At 54.1% G+C, this 20,144-nt stretch overlaps 1 protein-coding gene across 19 annotated transcripts in view; it reads right to left on the bottom strand.

Annotated features, from left to right (window-relative positions):
• EP400 (E1A binding protein p400) overlaps positions 1-20,144 on the bottom strand; it is a 114,226-nt gene that overhangs the window by 46,379 nt on the left and 47,703 nt on the right. For 15 of the 19 annotated variants that reach the window (XM_082417151.1, XM_082417147.1, XM_082417156.1 and 12 more), the window contains 11 exons: positions 17,962-18,069; positions 16,834-17,024; positions 16,415-16,592; positions 11,664-11,800; positions 10,473-10,642; positions 9,831-10,005; positions 9,503-9,639; positions 6,547-6,733; positions 4,108-4,274; positions 2,486-2,652; positions 1,395-1,637 (listed from right to left, as the gene is read on the bottom strand). In XM_082417151.1, coding sequence (XP_082273277.1) covers positions 1,395-1,637; positions 2,486-2,652; positions 4,108-4,274; positions 6,547-6,733; positions 9,503-9,639; positions 9,831-10,005; positions 10,473-10,642; positions 11,664-11,800; positions 16,415-16,592; positions 16,834-17,024; positions 17,962-18,069 — 1,860 coding nt within the window. The remainder of the gene's footprint in view (positions 1-1,394; positions 1,638-2,485; positions 2,653-4,107; positions 4,275-6,546; positions 6,734-9,502; positions 9,640-9,830; positions 10,006-10,472; positions 10,643-11,663; positions 11,801-16,414; positions 16,593-16,833; positions 17,025-17,961; positions 18,070-20,144) is intronic. The other 4 variants (XM_082417149.1, XM_082417150.1, XM_082417153.1 and 1 more) reach the window with 1 other exon arrangement.

The following is a 20,144-nucleotide window of genomic DNA, read 5'->3' as shown; positions in this document are numbered from 1 at the left end:
TCAATTATACCCATATTCTTTTCAAAATGTGGGAATGTATTTAAGTACATAAATACATCACACTTTACGATACAGTGTTTCACACTAATTTGAGCCAGATCGTAGGATTCGGTCTGTAATTTTAACTGAAAAAATGCGAGATTTAACATTGCTTAAAGCATTTTTTTTTTTTTTAAACAGAACTCAGATGGAGTCACACACACCTAACTCAACGAGGCACGACCTTCAAGCTGTAACTGAATAATGGCTGTAAAGGCTTTTTTTTTTTTTAAACCCAATGGTTGATATTCGAGTCTAAATGTTCCTCCCGTGAAAATTCAGGCCAGAATTAGTAGTGATGCTATAAAGAGGATAGTTAGCAAAAGACGAGGAAAACATCCAAGGATATCTTGCCCACAGAAACCATAAACAAGGAAAGGAAAACGGAAAAAGAGACGCAGAGATCTGTGCACAGAACTACGACTCTCCCACGAGCCCTCCTCAGTCCAGAAGTGGAGGCGTGAAAGGCGGCCTGGCCCTGCGCCCCCCAAGCGCGGCTCCTGGGTACACCCCCGGGACGCCTATCCGTGGCCAAAAAGAAAGAAAAACCGAAATGTATGCAAGGGCTCCCCTCCCCTGGGCAGTGAACCAGGATAAGCGCTTTGCGTTTGCTGGCACGGAAGACAGGCTCATCACAAGAGAAAACTAGCCTGAACCCGGTGTCTCCTCGCGACACTACTTCTCTCTCTCTCCTGTCTCTCCAGAAAGGCCTCAACACAACTTGTGCCAACAGATAAAGTGCTCCAGGTGGCATCTGAGAAATGGTGTAGCCCAGGACAGTTTCCATCAGGGTACTTCCAACAGCAGGATGGACAGAGGTAGTACCCTAATCGCGCTGGTCACAATAAAAAGTTCTATTTAAAAAATGTAAGAAGGTTGCGATGTTTCAGTGAATTATTACAAAATGTCTCACTTGAGCAATAGTCATTCCAGATTTAAATTTGGTAATAAGCAAGAGACTAAAAGGAAGTCGAACCCTAGTTCACAAGGCTTTTGTTTTATTGCCCTTTGCTCTCCGAGGGGCCCTGGAGGCTGACGGGACAAACCCGCAGCTCACTAAGGAGAAGTGCCATCCTTGGCCACCGAGGCAGAGCACGAGCGCAGGAGAGAAGCAAAGCTGACGGATGGGGTCAGAAGGAAGGACAGAGAAAGGACAAGAGCCTGGACCCTGGCCCTGAGCGAGCCCTCCCTCTGTAGATTTGGGGCTGGAAAGGACAGCGTGGCGAAAGGCAGCACCGGACACGGGGTCGGGGAGACAAAGGGAGTGGACAGCGAGGCTCTTCACACGCCGCTCGTGTGAACGCAACGTCCTTGTGCAAAGAGGTGGCAGACCCAGGAGAGGTGAAGCCACTTACTAGGCAGGCGCGCCTGGGCCTGCGAGGTGAGCACCAGCCCCTGAGGCAGCGCGCTCTGCCCGGCCGGGTGCGAGGGGGCCTGGGGCTGGGGCTGGGGCGGGCCCGGGGTGGAGGCCGGGGCAGTGGTTTGAGCCCGCAGTTTCACAGGATGGGCTGGGCTAGGTGCTGTGCTGAAGGTCGAGGCGGGCTGGTGTCTCGGAGCACCGGTGGAGGCCTGAGAGGTCTGAAACGGGGTTGCTGGCGCTGCAATCGATAAGGTTGGTTTGTGCAAAGCTGTTAGAGGTTCTTCAGAAAATGCAGTATTAAACTCGAATTTTAAAGAAATAAAACAAACATTACTTCACACCACCTCTCAAAGGAGACGCCCTCTCTAAAAAGGGGGGTGGGTGGTCTATAGGATGAGAGAAATCTAATTTTTTATCCGTCGTTAACTATTGGTATTTTCACTTTGAGCCACCAGTCCGCGACACGGTGCACTTCTGGAGTAAACGGGAGCGTCACAAGCCGGCCCCTGTGGGCGTGTCCGTGAGAACCACATCTTAACCACGCACGGAGGTCAGGCAGCGCTGGCGTCCCCAGCTGCACGAGGAGCTCTCGCAACAAGCAGCTCTGGCATTTATGAAGATCTCAGAAAAACACAGTGGACTTGACATTGAGGAGGACCCCATGGGTTCGGATTAGAAGATAATTTTTATTACCTTTTCTGCCATTTAACCCTATCCTTCTTCAAGTAACAATCAGGTTACATTGAAGCGGTGGCAGAGAACACAAAAGCAGACTTCCTCAGAAGTTTCATAAATGACTTCGACATGCGTTTCCCGACATAAAAGAGAACGTTTCTGCCGAGGTACATCTTCATCATCACATCAACAGTAACTCGACTAAGAAGGGGATATCTTGTACAGTTCAAAGACATAAAAGCTTAAAACTCACGTGAGAACTACACACGGTCTCCTGGGCAGAGCCAGAGTGGACGGTCCCACTCCTGCTCAGAGGAGTGGTCACACGTCCCCATGGGGCCAGGGAAGCACGAGGAACTTCTTCCACAAAAACCCTCTGTGGTGCCAAGCATACCCCCACGAGAGGCATACCTTTTGCATCCGGATTTGCAGAGAACGTGGCGATGGGCGGCCGTCCTCGAACGTGGCCCTGCGGCGTGGCAGTGGCTGTGGGTGTGGCCGTCCGGGGCGGGTGTGTGCTGGGGAAAGCCACGGTGCGGCCCTCGGGCTTCTGGCCGTACTGCACGGGCTGAAACAACCTGGACGCCCGAGCGCGGGCAGGAAGACACGAGCACTGCTGAGACGCGGCAGGCACGGCCTCCTGGATGGGCCCTGGGGATACAGGGCCGCCCCGCGGGCAGTGGGGTTCCCACCCCGGGTGCAGTTTAAAGAGGGGCGGGGGGATTTCTAAATGCTGTGCTAAGAAGCAGCGCTCACCAGGGACCCTGAGGGAGGCGCTTAGTACCCAAAAATGGTATATCTACCCCAACGCTTGGGCGACGCAGGGGTGAACGTGATTAAGGCCCCATGAACGTGGACTAGAAAAACCGCGTCTAACGCGTGAAGTCCATTCTGCGACTCTTCTGAATACGAGTAAAGCGGGGTGAAAAGTCAACGTGCACGACTAGGTAAGAAGGCAGTGCGGGAAATGGAGAGAACGGCAGAAACGGTCAAGGCGCCCCACAGGCACCCGTGGGCGAAGCTGTGACGGGGGATCCGCGCCACGGCTGCTTCGCCCGATTTCACCTCAGCAGTGCGCTCCTCCCACTCCTTCAACCTGGAAAACCACGACGGTAGCACTTCTACACCGAAACCCCCATGCACTGCGCAGCCGGCAGAAAGCCACTGAACGAGGCCGTGCCAGCCCCGAGAGGACTGCGGCTTCGTGCCCGGGCCGTGTGTTTAACTGAGGGCTGCAGGCTCCTGTGAGTGTGGGCCAGGCAGCTGAGGCGAGGGTGGTCGGATCCCAGTCGCCAGGGAGGTCACACAGAGGAAATGCAACAGGAACGGGCTGCCATCTGCAGAGCTGGCCCGTTTCTCTCTAGAACACCTGTTTGCTTTCTCTTTGTTTTTAGCTGGAGCACAGAGTTGTGCACAAACCCGGCTCCACGGGGGTAGCCTATCTTGAGTCACGTGTTTCGAGTTCGTCCATCTACACGCACTGCTCCTCCCAGTCTCGTGGCACCTGCATCACGTCCCCGGAGGCCCTCGATGCTGCAGTCAGGGGTGGAGCCTCTGCCAGACCTCGGGGCCGCAACCCCGCCCCCCCGCACTGCCCCCCTGCCCTCCGGCTCCGACGGCTGCCACCACACCCGCACCAGGTCAGAGGCGGCCTGACCGCCCCACCCCTGACCACCTCCCCACGCAGAGCCCTCCCAAAGCCCCACGCTTCTTCAAGATGATGAAAAGAGCCTCTCCTGCGCCCTGAGCACCCCTGCTGTTTATCCCAGGATCCAAGGACATCTGGGCAACTTCCAGGAGAAGCAGAGAGCCAAATTAGATGATGAGCCTTTCTTTCCACAGGCTGTAGCCCCAGTTCTCGTGTGGAGCTCCAAGCCGGTGGTCCCGGGTCTGCCCGAGAGGCTGCGGGGCCGGGGTCCCTTTCAGCGGGAGGAAGAGGGGATGCCACCCAGACCCCACGACACACGACCAGCCAGGACCCAGCCAGAGCCGGCCGGTGAGCAGGAAGTGGCGCTCCACGCCCCACTACACACCTGCCGGGCTTCAGTCTGACGGCCGCTGGCCTGCCCGACGGAGGCGGCGCGGTGAGCAGGTCCTCGAAGAGCTTCCGTGTCACCTTCCTCTTACCCAGCAGCTCCGCCTCGTGGTGAGTCATTTTATTTTCTAAGCCGATAAGGTCAAATATAGAAAGGTCGGTTTCCTAAGGAGAAAAAGAAAACAACTTCGCTACAGGAGGCAGGAAAAAAACAACTGACTAGGAATCCAAGTCGATTCCAAACCGGGAAGGCCAGGCCCCTCGCAGCCGGCTTGCTGAGCGGCACCCGCCGGACCTCGGTGTGCTCAGTTACCCAACTTCAAGGTGGGAGTGATGGCACGTGGCCATCCCGAGTGGCAGTGGGAAAGGAGAGGGTGGCGCTTAAGAGACAGACTAGACTCAGCAGAGAGGGACGAGCCTGGAAAACGCTCGTCTAAACGGATGGAGATGCTCGGCCTCGTCGGGGAGGCTGACGGAGAGACCCTAGCGCGCTGGTGCAGGTGCAGCGGGCGTGTGGCACGTCGCTATGTCCAGAGCCCTGGAGACGTTCACTCCACCTGTGCTTCTCTTGGACGTTCTCACTCCCACCAGGATGGCGGGAATCAAAGAGGATGGACAGCAGGGGTGGGCAAGGATGTGGACACGTGAATGCCCCCACCCCCTCACACCCTGGTGGGCACGGGAAACCTGGCAGCCACCATGCAAGGCAGTTGATCAAAAGGTTAAACATGGACTCAACACGTGACCCTGCAACTCCTCGCCCGTCAGACATGTGCCCAAGAGGAGCCCCACAAGAAGGGAGCCCCACGCCCACAAAAAACTTGCACATGAATGTGCACTCGCAGGGGCCAAAAAGTGGAAACCACCCAAGTGCCCATCAGCTCGTGGACGGATGAACACACTGCGGTCCAGCCAGACAACGGAGGAAGGAGATTCTGACACAGGCTGCAACGTGGGTGAGCTCTGAAAATATTATGCTCAAGTGCAGTGAGCCATTGATATAGAATACCTGGACCTGGTGAATCCACAGAGACAGATGCAGGTGAGTGGCTGCCAGGGCTGGGAAGGGGAGGGGGAATGGGAATGACAGTGAGTGTGGATTTTCTCTTTGGGGTAATGAAATGTTCTAGCATTAGTGGTGATGGTTGCAAAACTCTGTGAATATACTCAAACCAACAAACTGTACGCTTCAGAACAGTGAGTTTTACGATAATGAACTACCTCGATAAAACTGTTTTTAAAATGAAAACACAACATGAAAACGACTACCCACGAAACACCTCCCCGCCCCACCGGTACCCTGAGGCAGCCTGCTTCTGATACATCTTTATCCCCCATGGCTCAGCTTTTCTTTAACTCAACGGAAAACTCATCCCTACGTTACGAGTGGTAATCGTAAGAGTGGATGTATGTATATGTATAACTGAGTCACTTTGTTGTACACCTGAAAGTAATACTATAAGTCAACTACACTCCAATAGAAGAGTAGTAGGCGTAGCGGTAGGAATCACATTCATCACGTAACTCACCACATACTGCTTACCAACCAGGCCCTTCCTCAGACCATCACGTACATTAACTGACCGACTCCTCACGACTTCCCGGTGTGGTGAGGAAACCGAGGCAGACGGACCAGCCGAGGCCGCACTCCTCACGGGGCAGAGCCGGGACGTGAGCCCCTGCAATCTGGCCCCAGGGTCCCTGTCCTGTCCACACCCCGACCCTGCACAAGCCTATCAAAGCCACAGAGCTGGCTCCTGTTTCTCCGCGTTTGTGAGACCTCGGTCCCTGGTCCTCTGGGGTGGAGACAGCCAAGGGGAACTCAGGCACCAGCCTGCCAGCGGCCGGCCGGCCTGGGCAAGCTCTCGGCCTCCCGCGCGGAAGCCAGAGCAGGAATGACGGCCCCTGAGGGCTCAGCCCTGCCCCGCTGGGAGCCACGAGCTCGGCACGCTTGTGCTCAGAATCACCCAACCTACCCCAATCTCTTTTGTTTTAAAAATTTTGGTTTTGGAAAAACTTGCCAAAATTACCCCAAAATTCAAACACAGAAAGGTATACAACTCTACTTTTTTGGTCAAAAAATAACCCGAGTTTCCCCACCTAGGGACGGTTACTAACATTTTAACAGAAAGGCCCCCGCAGGCCTCAGATGGCGCGCGCCTGTGAGGACACCCCCGCGGTCCCGCAGTTCCGAGCCCTGCTATCCTCCACACGCTCTGCCGTTTCTCATGGGCCAACAGCCAGGCGAGGAAAACCCTCCCTGCTCCTTCACACTGTGGGCTCAGCCCTCGGGGCCCATTGCAAAGCGGCTTCTAGGCCGAGGGGAAGGCCCAGCATCAGGCGATCGCGAAACGCCAGGACGCAAGTTAGTGGAGACCGCCGTTCCGGAAGCACCCGGAACAGCCCTCAGGCACAGCCCCGCGCACCTTCTCCGTACCTTCCAGAAGTCTCCGTCGAGCGCCTTCAGGATGAGCGAGGCCGAGCGGTAGTGCAGCGGCCCCGCCGAGTAGGAGGACTCCGGCAGCCGGGGCGCCACCAGCCCGGGGTGGTTGCAGATCCGCTGCAGCCGCAGGAGGAGGCGCAGCACGTCCACAAAGTGCCCGCTCTTCAGCGCTTCCTGCGTCCTGCGCGGGGAGAGACACCAGCGCTGCCGCGGCTGCCAGCACGTGCCAGCCGGGCTCCTCGCCCCCACTGCCCTGGCTCCACAGACACGCCGTCGGCGCGCTCTGCCCAGACCTGGCTAGCACAGCAACGACGTCCGGACCCACCTCCGCGTGGCCAGGGTCCTCAGACTCGCTCACCGCCCCCGTGAGACAGGACGGGCGGCCAGAGAGCCAGCGCGCGCGGCAGACGCGAGCAGCCCTCCTCGCCTCCCGCCAGCAGGGACGCCGCCATTCTCCACGGCAGCCACGACGAGCGCCGGCAGGCAGTGGCGGGGTGAGCACACCCGGCCTGGGGGAGAAGGCCCTCGAGGGGCAGGGGTAAGAGCGACTGGACGGGGTGGTCCAGCGAAGGAGGAGGCCCACAGGCCTGACACCGCACCGGCACCACGGGGGCCACGGTGCGGGGGCTGCACGGAGGCCAGCTGAGACCTCCAGGCTGGGGGCCCCCAAGGGCGGCCGCAGAGCACAGCGCGCCCAGCGGACGAGGCAGGAAGGAGCCGTGGAGCGGGGTGGGCAGGGACTCGGGAGCAGAGGGGGAGCAGAGGGGGAGCAGAGGGGACGGGGGGACGGGGGGACGGCCCGGCTGGTGGAGCACCAGCGTCCTGAGACCGGGGAGCCACGCCTGGGGAAGCCAGTCCCGCACACATGGGATCTGTGGTGCCCGGGGGACAGGTCAAGCCGCCACAGGAGGACGCGGTCAGCCCGGCGGCCCGGGCAGCTCCCGCCAGGACGGAGCGCGTGGGCGCAGGGGCGGAGCAGAGCGGGGTGGGGTCGGGGACGTGGACGGCGCACAGGCGGTGCCAGAGAGCAGAAGGGGAGAGGGGAGGGCGGCCGTTCAGAGGCCAGTGATATGTGTCTGGATGAGACAGGAGAGAAAACGCGAGAAACCAAGAAAACTGCAAATGGAGGCTCCTGAGGGGCTGGGCTCAGCGCCCGCCGGAAGGCCCATAACAGAAACCAGGAGGAGGTGGCGCCACCACAGGCGGGTCCACACGGGCGGGTCTGCAGGGCTCTCCAGGAAGGCGGTAGAAAGGTGTGACACGGCCGCCACGCAGACGGCAGGAAGGCGCTGACCGGGAGCGACGCCCAGAGCCCACCCGAGGACCCCGAGACGGTCGCGTCAACACGCACCGAGGCGTGCGGGGCACGCCCGGGAGCCGCCGTGGGGTCGGCGCAGGCCTGCTCACGGCCCCCCCGACTTGACCAACAGGCCCGAGAGAAAGAGGTGCAGGGACCTGAAGACGGGGAAGCTCCCCGCCGCTCCATCGGGACCTTGCGGCACAGGACAACCTAGGCTCTGCTGGCCCAGTGGCTCCGGGATGCAGGGGCCTCTCCTACGGGCACACGGAGAGCATCCCACACTCGACGAGCGGGCCCGAGGTCGTCACTGCCAAGTGCAACCCAAGCGACGTCCCACGGCACGTCACCGAAAAGCGACAGGGCAAGCGTCCGGAGGACGCCGGGGCTCTGTCTGGGTGAAGGGATGCCCTGGCCGCACGAGCCCGCGCCTGCTGGCCCAGGACCTGCCCTCTGCGCACGCTGCGATTCTCTCTGGATCAGCACGGGCTGAGATAGCTGACCGCCAGCAGGCGCCAGCCGTGCCGCAGGCTGTCTGCTCCCACAGTGTCCAGGAAGCAGGATCTGTCACTGCACGTGTTGTCAGGGGTGGGGCCTCCACAGCTCCTACGCCTGACTGAGATGGTCAACGGCCTGCCGCAGCACGACGCTGGTTGTCAAGGACTGGCTACTTGCACTCTGTCCTAACGCTGTCTAAAAAGAAGCCTGTAACACAAGCAGGCATTAACAGCAAAACCCTCTCCGGCACACTTGCTACTGCGGAGGCTATTCGGACAACTTTACGCACTTAAGCACACGACGCTCGCAGCCAGGCCCGGAGCATCTGCCCGCGTGCTACGTAAGGCTGTGCCAGGCGACCCAGCTTCCGGAGCAGGGCCACCGCCCCGCCACCTGCCTCCAGAGCCTTGGGGCCCCAGCCCGCACCTGTGCCCAGGCCTACACCTCGCCCTCCAGGTCCCGCCCACAAGGAGCGGGCATGCGAGCCAGGTGAGCAGCCCGCCCGTCACCTGGCACAGAAACGTGGCAGCTTGCTGTGGAATGCTGAGCCCCCACTCGGGCTGCCAAGGGTGAGTTCGTGGGGAAACTGGTGAGCTCTGCACAGAGGGGTGTAGTACTGAGGGCAAGTACATGTAAAATCTTCGAAACTTTAATCCCACGGGCTTATTTTTGTTTTTTTTTATATAAACTCAGGAATACAGAGTACATGACAAAAAGAGCCGAACAGGTCACGGGAAGGATCACGGACAGGACGGGGCCCCACCCTTCTAGGGTCCATACGGAGGTGCCCGCGGCCATCCGGTGTGGCCCTGCAGCGCCACCTGCGCCGGACCACACGGCACGCAGGCCTCGGTCCCACGTCCGACCCGTGGCTGTGAACGCACGAGCCACCCAATCAGCACGGCCCCCTGCGTGAACCTCCAGTGCGGCACCGGGCGGCACGCGCCGCCGTGCTCCTGCTGGGCCGGCTCTGGGCACAGCCTCTGACGGGACCAGGGAGGGGCAGCCCGCCAGCCTGAGAGGAGCGGAGCCGCCAGGGCCGGGCGTGAGCATGGCCTCCAGCTGCAGAAGCCCACCCCCGAGGAGCCTTCTGGAAGGCCGGGGGGCTCGCTCTTCCCCAGGAAGGTGGCCAGGAGCGCGCAGCCCTGAACTCACCCCGGCTGCAGGATGACATCCTCGTACAAGGCCTTCTGTCGATTGGAGAGGCGGCACTTCAGGACGTGCTCGTATTTCTTCGTTAGCTGCTTCTCCACATCTCTCTTAGTCCTCCGCAAAATAAAGGGCTGTGTCACCTGAAAGAAGAAAGTCCTCCTTGTCTCCACTGCAGCCGTGGCCCGTCCGCGCTAGGTCGGGGGTGCTTCTCGGGCAGGGAGCGTGGCGGCGGGGCGGCCGGGTAGCGCGGCGGGGCGGCGGGGCGGCAGGGCGTGGCGGGGCAGCGGGGCAGCGGGGCAGTGGGGCTTGGCGGGGCGGCGCGGCCGCGTACCCGGTGCAGCCGGATGACCACTTTGTGGTAGTAGTCCTGGCTCTCCTCGCTGGGGGCCTTCAGGGGGAAGTGCAGGTAGGGCCTGGAGAGGCCCGGGACGAGGAAGTGCACCATGGTCCACAGCTCCAGGAAGGTGTTGTGCAGGGGGGCGTCGATGAGCAGCAGACGCTGCTGGCTGCACACACAACGGGAGACGACACCTGAAACGTCAAGCTGCCCGCACAGCCTTTCTCTGCAGATACTCAAGGAGAGGGACGACGACCCTATGGAGCTAACACACACACACGCTCACACACACACACGCTCACACACGCTAACACACACACGCGCACACACACACACACGCTCACACACACGCGCACACACACGCGCACACACACGCTCACACACACATACACACACTAACACACACACGCTCACACACACGCTCACACACACGCACGCTCACACACACACACACGCTCACACACACACACACAAGCACGTCTTGTGGAATGGACTGAATTAAATGAGCGCCTTCAGTGAGGGGAGCCCTTGAAGCTGAAAGGCCATTCTGGGCGTCTGCAGTTTCCTACGGTTCCTCCAAAGAACCTTTACATCAACAATACCCAGCACACGGCATGCGGAGAGGGGTGGCCAGACCTCTGCAGGGTGAACACGGCCTCCCAGTGCCTCTCGGTCATGCCCTTCACGCGCTGCATCTCGTCGATGACCAGGCACTTCCAGCGCATCCGTGTGAAGGACGCGTAGCCCTTGAAGAACTGCTTGTAGGACGTGATGCAGACGTTGAAGCGGTTGGGCTCTGTCCACCCCTGCAGCACAGAAGCCAGGCCTCACTGTCTGCGCAGGAACAAGCGGCCTGGAGAGGACTTCCGCGCACGCTCACTACCCACCTAACCTGCCCCACCGCCATCACCCCTCCTCTTCCTTGGTAACCTGCTCTCTCACCACACAGAAAACAGCTGTTTATGTTTTATGACCTTTTTCTTTAGGAGGCTAAGCACTTGTGTGGACAAATTAAGAAACTGCTTTGGAGGCATTAACAATCGCTTTTGGAAAACAGATCAGCACACAGTATCCAGAAGTGGGGCTCACTTTCATAGTGTATCATCTTAGTGATGGAACATGTATTCAGAAGATGATAGGAAATGTGAATATCTATGTTGCAGCTGACTACATTCTAAGCTATTAAAAAGCAAATTAATAACCAGAGAGTAAAAAAAAAAAAAAAAAGAGAGAAAAAAGAAAAGACCCCTCAAAGTACTCACTTTTTAAGTGAATATTACTCAACACAGTAGAGTCTAATCATAAGCCAAAATTTTCTCTCAGATGAAAAATTTTGTAACATACTTTTACTTAGAATCTAGTACTAGAAACTACTGGGCAGAAAATAGAAAAATAAGAGTCCAAATTTGTTTCAGTCGCTCATCTGTTTGTCACAAATATTCCTAATAAACACATCCACGGGAATTATTTTACAGATTTGTAATTCAGAACTCAGGCTGCATCACAATTTCTTATTTCTGCCTTGATAACCAACAGGTCTACAGTTTAAAAGGATGACGGCACCTCTGGAGAGCATCTGAGCTCTGGGGGAAGCTCCCTCACCTCCTGGGGGGTGAACACAAGCCCTGCAGGGAACGGCTGGTTTCCCGAGCGTAGTCTATGCTTCAAGGGGGCTCTGAGCCCAGACAACCAGAAGGTCTCCTATCTCACAAACGAGTGACTGACAATAATTACACTAACAAGCATGCACTGACACTTTGAAATGTGTCTTCTATAGAAATTAAGATGTTTTCCGCTTAGTTCTATTTCAAGTTTAAACTAACATACCTGTCTCTTTGCCTTGAGTTCTCTATGGCTGCCAACATACAAGAGCGTTTTGAGCCCCGGACACCAGCGCTTCAGTTCGAGCTCCCACTTGAGTATGTTACAGCCCCTCACAACGACCAGATGAGGGCCCCAGTTGCCTACACAGGAGACATACAAGTGCCCTCTGTAACAAAACCCATCTGTCCAGGGCAGGGGCCCGGCGCTGTGCCCGGCCAGCAGGTGTGCGTGAGGCCAGGGCGCGACTAGAGCAGACGTCACTGGGACGTGGGGGTGTCCCCGCCCGCCCTACAGCGCAGCCGCCACCATCAGGACGGGCCGCTCCCCTGCTCCCAGGGCCACGGCAGGACGCACTCAATGAAGAGAGGCTGAATGAGTGAGTAGCCAGTAAAATGAGAACGTATTCAAACACGACCCCTTAACGTAAGCAGGGGAAGGACTCTCATCTACAGCGAACAATGCTCAGAAAGGACGAACCCTCAGCCTCGAGCCCCGCGGCCAGCACGGCCCGCTGGCAGCCCCATGCTACAGGCGCTGGTCCCACACTCACGCTCATGACAGTCCCCAACCGCTAGTCAGAACACACCCAAACCCATCCCAACCCAGCCCAAAACACACGGTTTCAACTGCAATCTTCGGAAAAGTAAGCGTTTCTTAAATTTCTGGGCAATACACACATAAATTTCAACTTCTGTGCTACAAATAAACATAAACCAAGTTAAAAGTCCGAAATGGCAGGCTTGGAAAAAATATCTGTAACACACACATCTACAGCCATTACGGCTCATAAGCAAAGTGTTACTATTGATCCTTAAAAAGAACCACCTAAAATGGGAGAAAATATTTGCAAACAATACAGTTGACAAGGGTTTAACATCCAAAATATACAAACAGTTCATAAAACTCAATATTGAAAAAACAAACACCTCAATCAAAAAAATGGGCAGAAGACCTAAATAGACATTGCTCCAAAAAAGACATACAGATGGCTAAGAGGCACATGAAAAGATGCTCAACATTGCTAATTATCAGAGAAATGCAGATCAAAACTACAGTGAGATATCACCTCACACCGGTCAGAATGGCCATCATCAAAAAGTCTACAAGCAGTAAACGCTGCAGAGGGTGTGGAGAAAAGGGAACCCTCCTACACTGTTGGTGGGAATGTAAGTTGGTGCAGCCACTATGGAGAACAGTATGGAGGTTCCTCAGAAAACTAAAATTAGAGTTGCCATATGATCCAGCAATCCCGCCCATGGGCATATATCCAGAGAAAACTCTAATTAGAAAAGATACACGCACCCAATGGTCACAGCAGCATTATTCACCCATCAACAGAGGAATGGATAAAGAAAATGTGGTGTGTACACACACACACACACACACACACACACACACACACACGAATACTACTCAGCCATAAAAAGGAATGAAATAATGCCATTTGCAGCAACATGGGTGGACCCAGAGATTATCATACTGAGTGAAGTAAGTCAGAGAAAGACAGGTATTATGTTAACACTTATATGTGGAATCTAAAAAATAATACAACTGAACCCATTTACAAAACAAAAAAGATTCACAGACACAGAGGGAAAAAAAAACAACTTATGGTTACCAAAGGGAATTAGGAGTATGGGATTAACAGATACAAACTACTATACATAAAATCGATAAGCAGGGCTTCCCTGGTGGCACAGTGGTTGAGAGTCTGCCTGCCAATGCAGGGGATGCGGGTTTGAGCCCTGGTCTGGGAGGAACCCACATGCCGCGGAGCAACTAAGCCCATGCGCCACGGCTGCTGGGTCTGTGCTCTAGAGTCCGCGAGCCACAACTACTGAAGCCTGCACGCCTGGAGCCCGTGCTCTGCAACAAGAGAGGCCACCGCAATGAGAGGCCTGCACACCGCGGCGAGGAGTGGCCCCCGCTAGCCGCAACTAGAGAAAAGCTCGCATGCAGCAACGAAGACCCAACACAGCCAAAAATAAATTAAAAAAAAAACAAAACAACCGACAAGCAGTAAGGATTTACTATAGCACAGGAAACTATATTCAGTATCTCGTAAAAAAAAAAAAATCGACAAGCAGTAAGGATTTACTATAGCACAGGGAACTATATTCAATATCTTGTAATAACCTATAATGGGAAATAACCTGAAAAATATATATGTAACACTGAATCACTTTGCTGTACACCTGGAACTAACACAATAATATAAATCAACTATACTTCAATTAAAAAAAAAACCACCTAAGAGGAAAATGAAGAAGGGAGTGAACAGAAATTCTACAAAGGATGGGACTTCCCTGGCGGTCCAGTCGTCAGGACTCCGTGCCTCCACTGCGGAGGGCCTGGGTTCGATCCCTGGTCAGGGAACTAAGATCCCACAAGCTGCGCGGCGCAGCCAAAAAAAAAAAAAGAAAAAGAAAACAGAAATTTCACAAAGGGAAAAATACAAGCAGACGATAAACTCTTTGAAGGGCATGACCTCGTGAGTAGGGAAATGCAAATCAACCCCAGGTGCCTTTCCCTCTCCAGTGAAAAACAAGTTTGTTTTTTTCACTAGCATTTAGCACATTGTTCCATTTCTAGAGAGGAGGGGCAAGTGTCTATATATTCTATATATGCGTTTGTGAGCATGTCTGTTGACGCTTGGACGAAGCACGGCAGGACACACACCAGACTGCCCCGAGGGGTCACCACTGGGGATGGAAGCAGGAGGACAGCTACAGACTGCTGGTTGTTTTACTTTACAAAGGAAAAAGTGGCGAGTTTGTGAGGGATCTCAGCTGCGAGCTTCCCAGAACCCCCCGCTCAGAGTCTCCTGGAGCGAGTCCCCTGCCCCTGGGGAACCGGTCAGCTCCAGTTCTACGGCTCCACAGTGAGGAGCCGCCCAAGGACACCGGGCCCCAGGGGGTGGGGCAGACAGGGGAGCCAGGCGGGCCCCACTCGGCCCGTCCTGTGCGGAAGCGGAGCGGGCAGCACACGCCCGCCCGCCCCTCCTTCGGGCCCCCCGGACCTGCCAGGCACCCGCCTCTCCCCCAGGGCGGCAAGCTTCCCGACAGCTGGCCCTCTGAGTCTGTTCCCAGCACCAAGGAGGCCCAGTGACCCCTCCGACACCGGCACTAACACAGACCTCTAACCAGGAAGAGCCAGACCCTGCGCAGCCTGCAAGGCCCTCACCTGGCCGGCCGGCGGCCTTCCTGGCTCTGTGCCCTCTGGCCTCCGCACCAGCCTCAGCACTGTCCCGTGGACACACCGGCAACCCCTTCAGCCTCTGCACCCACCACCCCACCTTCCCAAGCCCCCCGATCCCGGTGGCCACGGCTTTCTCAGGCCTCTGCTCACAGGCTGTGCCGGGCACGCCGTACACAGTGGAAACGTGCTGCTCCCCATGTGCTGAATCCTTATTCGCTGTGCCCGCTGTGAGCCTCCTCGGTGGGGGGGGCTTTGTTCTGCTCACAGCTGCACCCCCGGTGCCAACAACAGTGCCTGGAACCAGGTAGGTGCTAGGTAAGCACCTACGGAATGAATAACTGATCCATTCGTTTGTTCAACCGATGAAATAAAATCCCCTACTTTTGAAAGTGTACACTGCTACCAATTTCTTACTATTATAAATACAATAATGAACACTTTTTTCAACTAAACAATAAAATAGTAAGACAAGGTAGCTCTTCTATCTTGAGATAACTATATATATAAAAACTCATTTTAAAGTACTACATTGGACACTTTGCAGTACTGGGTCAAAAACAAACATATTAGCACAAGGAAATAAGGCCCCAAAGTTGATCCATTTGTACTAAAAGTAAGATCAAGTAAGCTTTCAAAACCAAGGGCAAAGAAGAGTTATTTACTAAAGACGCTAAGGTAACTGTGAAAGAATTTAGAGGGGCCGGGGAGGAAGAAACGGCCCCAGGGCTGAAGGAATCTCCATCCAGCCTACTCAGGGTGCCAACTCCCCCTTAACTCAAGGGGCCCCTCCCTGCTACTAAAGCTCTGACACGGAGACGAAGGCGATGGCCTGTGCTTCCTCAGGAGCTGGCTAAGTGCTGAAGCGTGAGGTTCCGTGCCCCCCCCACAGGTGCTACGGGACACTCCCCTTGCGAGAGGAAGCCTACAAGCCCGTCCCGTGTCAGAGACACACACACAGGCTCGCCCACAGCCCCACGGCACAGGCGGGGAGCAGGCAGGTGCCAGGCCCACAGCCAAGCGGAGGGCACGGCCTGCTGCGGAGTGCGGGCACTCCGTCCCTCTGCTGCTGCACAGACGCCGAGCCCTCACGGGGCTCCAGGGGTGGCGGGATCCAGCAGAGAGACAGGAGGGCCCGCGCCACAGCACAGGGAGGACGCCGATGGGCCTCGGCAGGGTGACCAATCACGCCACGGGGGACGCGCACCCGCCGGCCCACGGGCAGCCCGAGGGGAGAGCCCGGCCGCGAGGACTCATGCCGACGTGAAGTGGCGCAGAGGCCCTGCCGCCTGGAAGTCACAAGTCCCCAGTCACACAGCCTGCTGGGTCTTACATTACGTTAGACTTTGAAAAACGGTGAGTTACTCAACCTAGTGTTTGTCGTGAATGAGTGCTTTGTTCCAGTGATGAGTGCCTCTGAGCCCAGTTCTCTGAGTCTGGACCAGAGCACGGAAAAAAGGAGCAGAGAATAAAGGCCTCTCCCCACCCTCACGCCAGATGCACTGCCTACGGTTCAGTTTCAGCAAATACGAACTGTTCAAAGAACAACAAGCTCTTACCTTCGTTACAGGCTAGGTGGGCAAAAAAAGCAATGATCTGCACTGTTTTGCCAAGCCCAGCCTCATCGGCCAACACGCCATTGAGGCTCTTCCGGTAGAGCCTGGCCAGCCACTCCAGGCCAATCTTCTGGTAATCTCTGAGGGCGCCGTACAGAAGCGCCGGCGCGCTCACCTTCACCTGCAGGGGCAGACGGGCCCAACAGGCACATCTCAGAACAGCCATTACAACTGCTGCCAGATCAGTCATATGATAAGCCTACTGGAAAGCCACAAAGGTGATTTACAGATAACAGAAAGAGAAAGATCCTTAATTGCTTTTCCTGACAACCTCTGCCGTTGGGATAAAGAGCTCATTTGGAAGGCGGAAGCTTTTCCCCTTAACAGAGACGCCATCCCTCACACAGGGCACAGTGGCTCACCGCGGTGCTGATCCGAGCACTGCCCTTGGGCAGGATGGCTTCGGCCACAGCGGTCACTTCCGCGATGTCCTTTGTGTGAGGCTTCCCGACAACCACTCTCTCTGTGGCTTTAAACTGGTCCATGATGAACAGCGAGTCGATGAGAACCACATCCTTCCGGCTCTCTCGGTCACCTGAGCAGTCTTCCATGTCTGTGATCAATGGAAAAACGGGATTTGCGAGGTTTGAGAGGCTGTGATAGTATTATGAGGCCACTTAACATGACAAAAAAAAGAGAAAGAGAAAAAAGAAAAGGAGTCGCTAGAACCCAAACACTTCAAAGACAGAATTGAGCAGCAAACTTTTGTTTTTAATCCACTTTAGATAGTTAACAATGTATCCAGATAAACAGGTACAAACTCTTACGGAGTTTGTAGGACCACTCTGGAAGACCCTTGGGTGAAATTGGAAAATGTCTGTGTAGCACCAGGAGCTAGTATCACCCAGAGATTTACGGCCATCTAAGGGTTTAGTGACTGCCCTCCACCACCAAGAAAGGAAGAATCAGAAGCATCATAGTTTGGGCAAGCAAGGGGGCCACCAACCCCTCCTCGAGTCCTGCTGCAGCGTGGGGTCCAGCAAGCCCTGGCCTCCCCGCAGAATTTTCTGGGCCCCTCCCCTGCTGCCCCCCGCAGGCAGCCATGTCTACGGACCAGAACAGGGGGGATGAAAACAAGAACACGTGGACTCTTCCGGGCGTAGTCTGTGTACCTCCTTGGAACGCCCAATAAAAGTCAAGTAAAGTCCTTAAAGTGGGTGTGTTAAATTAAACAAACACAGCACAGCCTGGATAAATGATAAAACCTAGGCCCATAAAATTTGTATAAATCTGGAGAAGAGTATTTCTACATTGTTCACAACTTGATCAAGTACTCTGATAATTATGCCAAGTTAACCAATAAAAAAAAAAAAAGCACAGAATTTAATGAAATTATTAATATAAACTTTCATGTTACATATATTTTCAACTTTTTATCAGACTGAAAGAAGTGAAGGTAATTCTTAAACTCTGTTTTAAGCACCCTTCCTCTGTTAAGTATTTTGGCTTTTCTTTTCAAAGCTGAATTCTTCAAAGATGTTAAAACAGACCTTCGTCTTCACTTGTCTCTTCACTGTCAGGTTTAGGTTGGGGCCACTGGAAATTCGGCAGAAAGGCACCTTCATACAACTTCATCAAATCAATTAAGGGCAATTCAGCTGGAAAGGAAGAAAGATTATTTTACACCAATAGTGTCAGCTGGGAAGAAAACACAGTCAGGAGAAGGGCCCTTTCATACACTGTTGACCTTGAACAACTCAGGGGTTAGGGGTGCCGACCCTGCAGTGGAAAACCCGAGTGTAACTCAGTCTGCTCTCCTTGTACGAGGTCCCTCCACACCCGACCAACCGTGGGTCGTGTACCACTGTAGTGTTTACTGTTGGAAAAAATCCACGTGTAAGTAAGTGGACCTGCGCCATTCACACCCGTGTTGTTCAGGGGTCAAATGTATATTCCTTTTCCTGGCTTTAAATTAATTCCTTGGGAAATGTATATATTTTCTAAAAGCACATTTATTTTTTTCCAAAAACTAATAATGATTGCCCATTACTGATACAAGATATATGACATTTTCTTTATAAAGATGAGAATCTTTGAAATGAAGAAACTCAACTTTTATTCATACAGGAACAAATATTCCTGAAATAATCTTAATATATGTACAGTAAAATCTATAGATTAATAAACGAAAATATAAAAATACTACTGATAGAAATAATCAGTGGAGATGATACATATAAATACAAAACATCAAGTAAAAGTCAAAAATAAAACAAAAAGTGTTCAAAAAAGATGATAAAATATTGTTACAGACTTTTTTGTATAAAGAGCTCACCCTAATTGATCAAACAGCCCACCACACTAAAGCCCAATGGGCGAGGGATATGGAGCTGTTTCACACACACAATACTCTAAAGGGCTCATAAAGTATCTCTTTAACTGAGCATCTCCAGAAACCAGTGCACAACGTATCCCCCATTGCATGGCAACCACCTTAAAACCGTAATGCTGGACGAATGTAATGACTCAAACGGTCTCAACGCTGCGGGTGATGGTATAAACAGGCTTAACTTTTCTGGAAACCAGTATGAAAAGCTGAAGAGCTTTAAATTTCATGCCCTCTGACGTCACTATTTCCCACTCCATGGGTCTGTCCAGGGGAGTAATCGGAAACTTGGACCCAGGTTTGTATTCAAACACACTTCCACAGGGTGTTATATGTAACAAGGCAACGAACGCTGTGAGCTGTGTACCTCTGATATGTAAGCCTTTCTGCATGTACACCGTATGTCAATAAAATCTGTGGTCAAAATAACAAACGCCACAGAGAAGTACCCCAAAAGAACAGTATTGAGGGCTCTCTTCGTTTAAGACTTATAATCCAGTGACTTCATCTGCTCATGATTTAAGCTATTCGTCATAGGGGGCTGATAGGTAGATAAATGATAAAGCGAAGTAAGACCAGTTGTGGAAGGGAGGTGGCGGGTGTATGGGTGTTCGCAATAAGGTTCTTCAACTTTTCTGTTTGTCTGCGTGTTTCCGTAACAAAATGCAGGGAAATGTACATACACATCATACAATGGCTATCAAAGTAGGAAAAAAAACCCAGCAGAAACAACTGAAAAACTACCTCAATAATAAGATAATTCAGTAAGGTGCCTTGGAACAAACTTAACTCACAGGAATCAACAGCCTTCACACATATAAACCAGTTTGAAGATATAATGGGAGAGAAGATTCTATTTAGACAGAAAGTATTTCTATACTTCTTTAGATGGAAAGTATTTAAATACTTAGAATTAAGGTTTTAAAAAATTCACAACATCTACATAAAGAAAGTGCTGAAAGGTTCATGAGGGGCACGAGAGGAGACCCAACCAGGAAGAGGCACCCCAGTGAATGGATGAAGATGTGCCCCCGGCGACACGGCTCCCCGCGGTCCCAGCCTGGTCAGCTCCCTCGAGTGGCCAGGGCTAACCAGGGTGATCGCCTGTTGTGGGGACACCAGCCACCGCACCACCCCGTCCTGAGGACGCTCGAAAGCCACCCGGAGCAGTCCCCGTGTAGGGGGACTGGGCTCGCCTGCCAACAACCACCCACCCGGCCAGCTAGGGGGCCAGCTGGGGTGGACCGGAGGCTGGGCCTGCTGACGGCCGCATCTCCATGAGACCCGAGCCAGAAGCACCCGGCCGGGCTGCTCCCAATTCCTGCCCTACAGGAAGGGGTAGAGTAG

Source organism: Balaenoptera physalus (assembly GCF_965194825.1).
Source record: "Balaenoptera physalus genome assembly, chromosome: 12".
NCBI lineage: Eukaryota > Metazoa > Chordata > Mammalia > Artiodactyla > Balaenopteridae > Balaenoptera > Balaenoptera physalus.
This window is presented reverse-complemented; position numbering and strand designations above follow the sequence as displayed.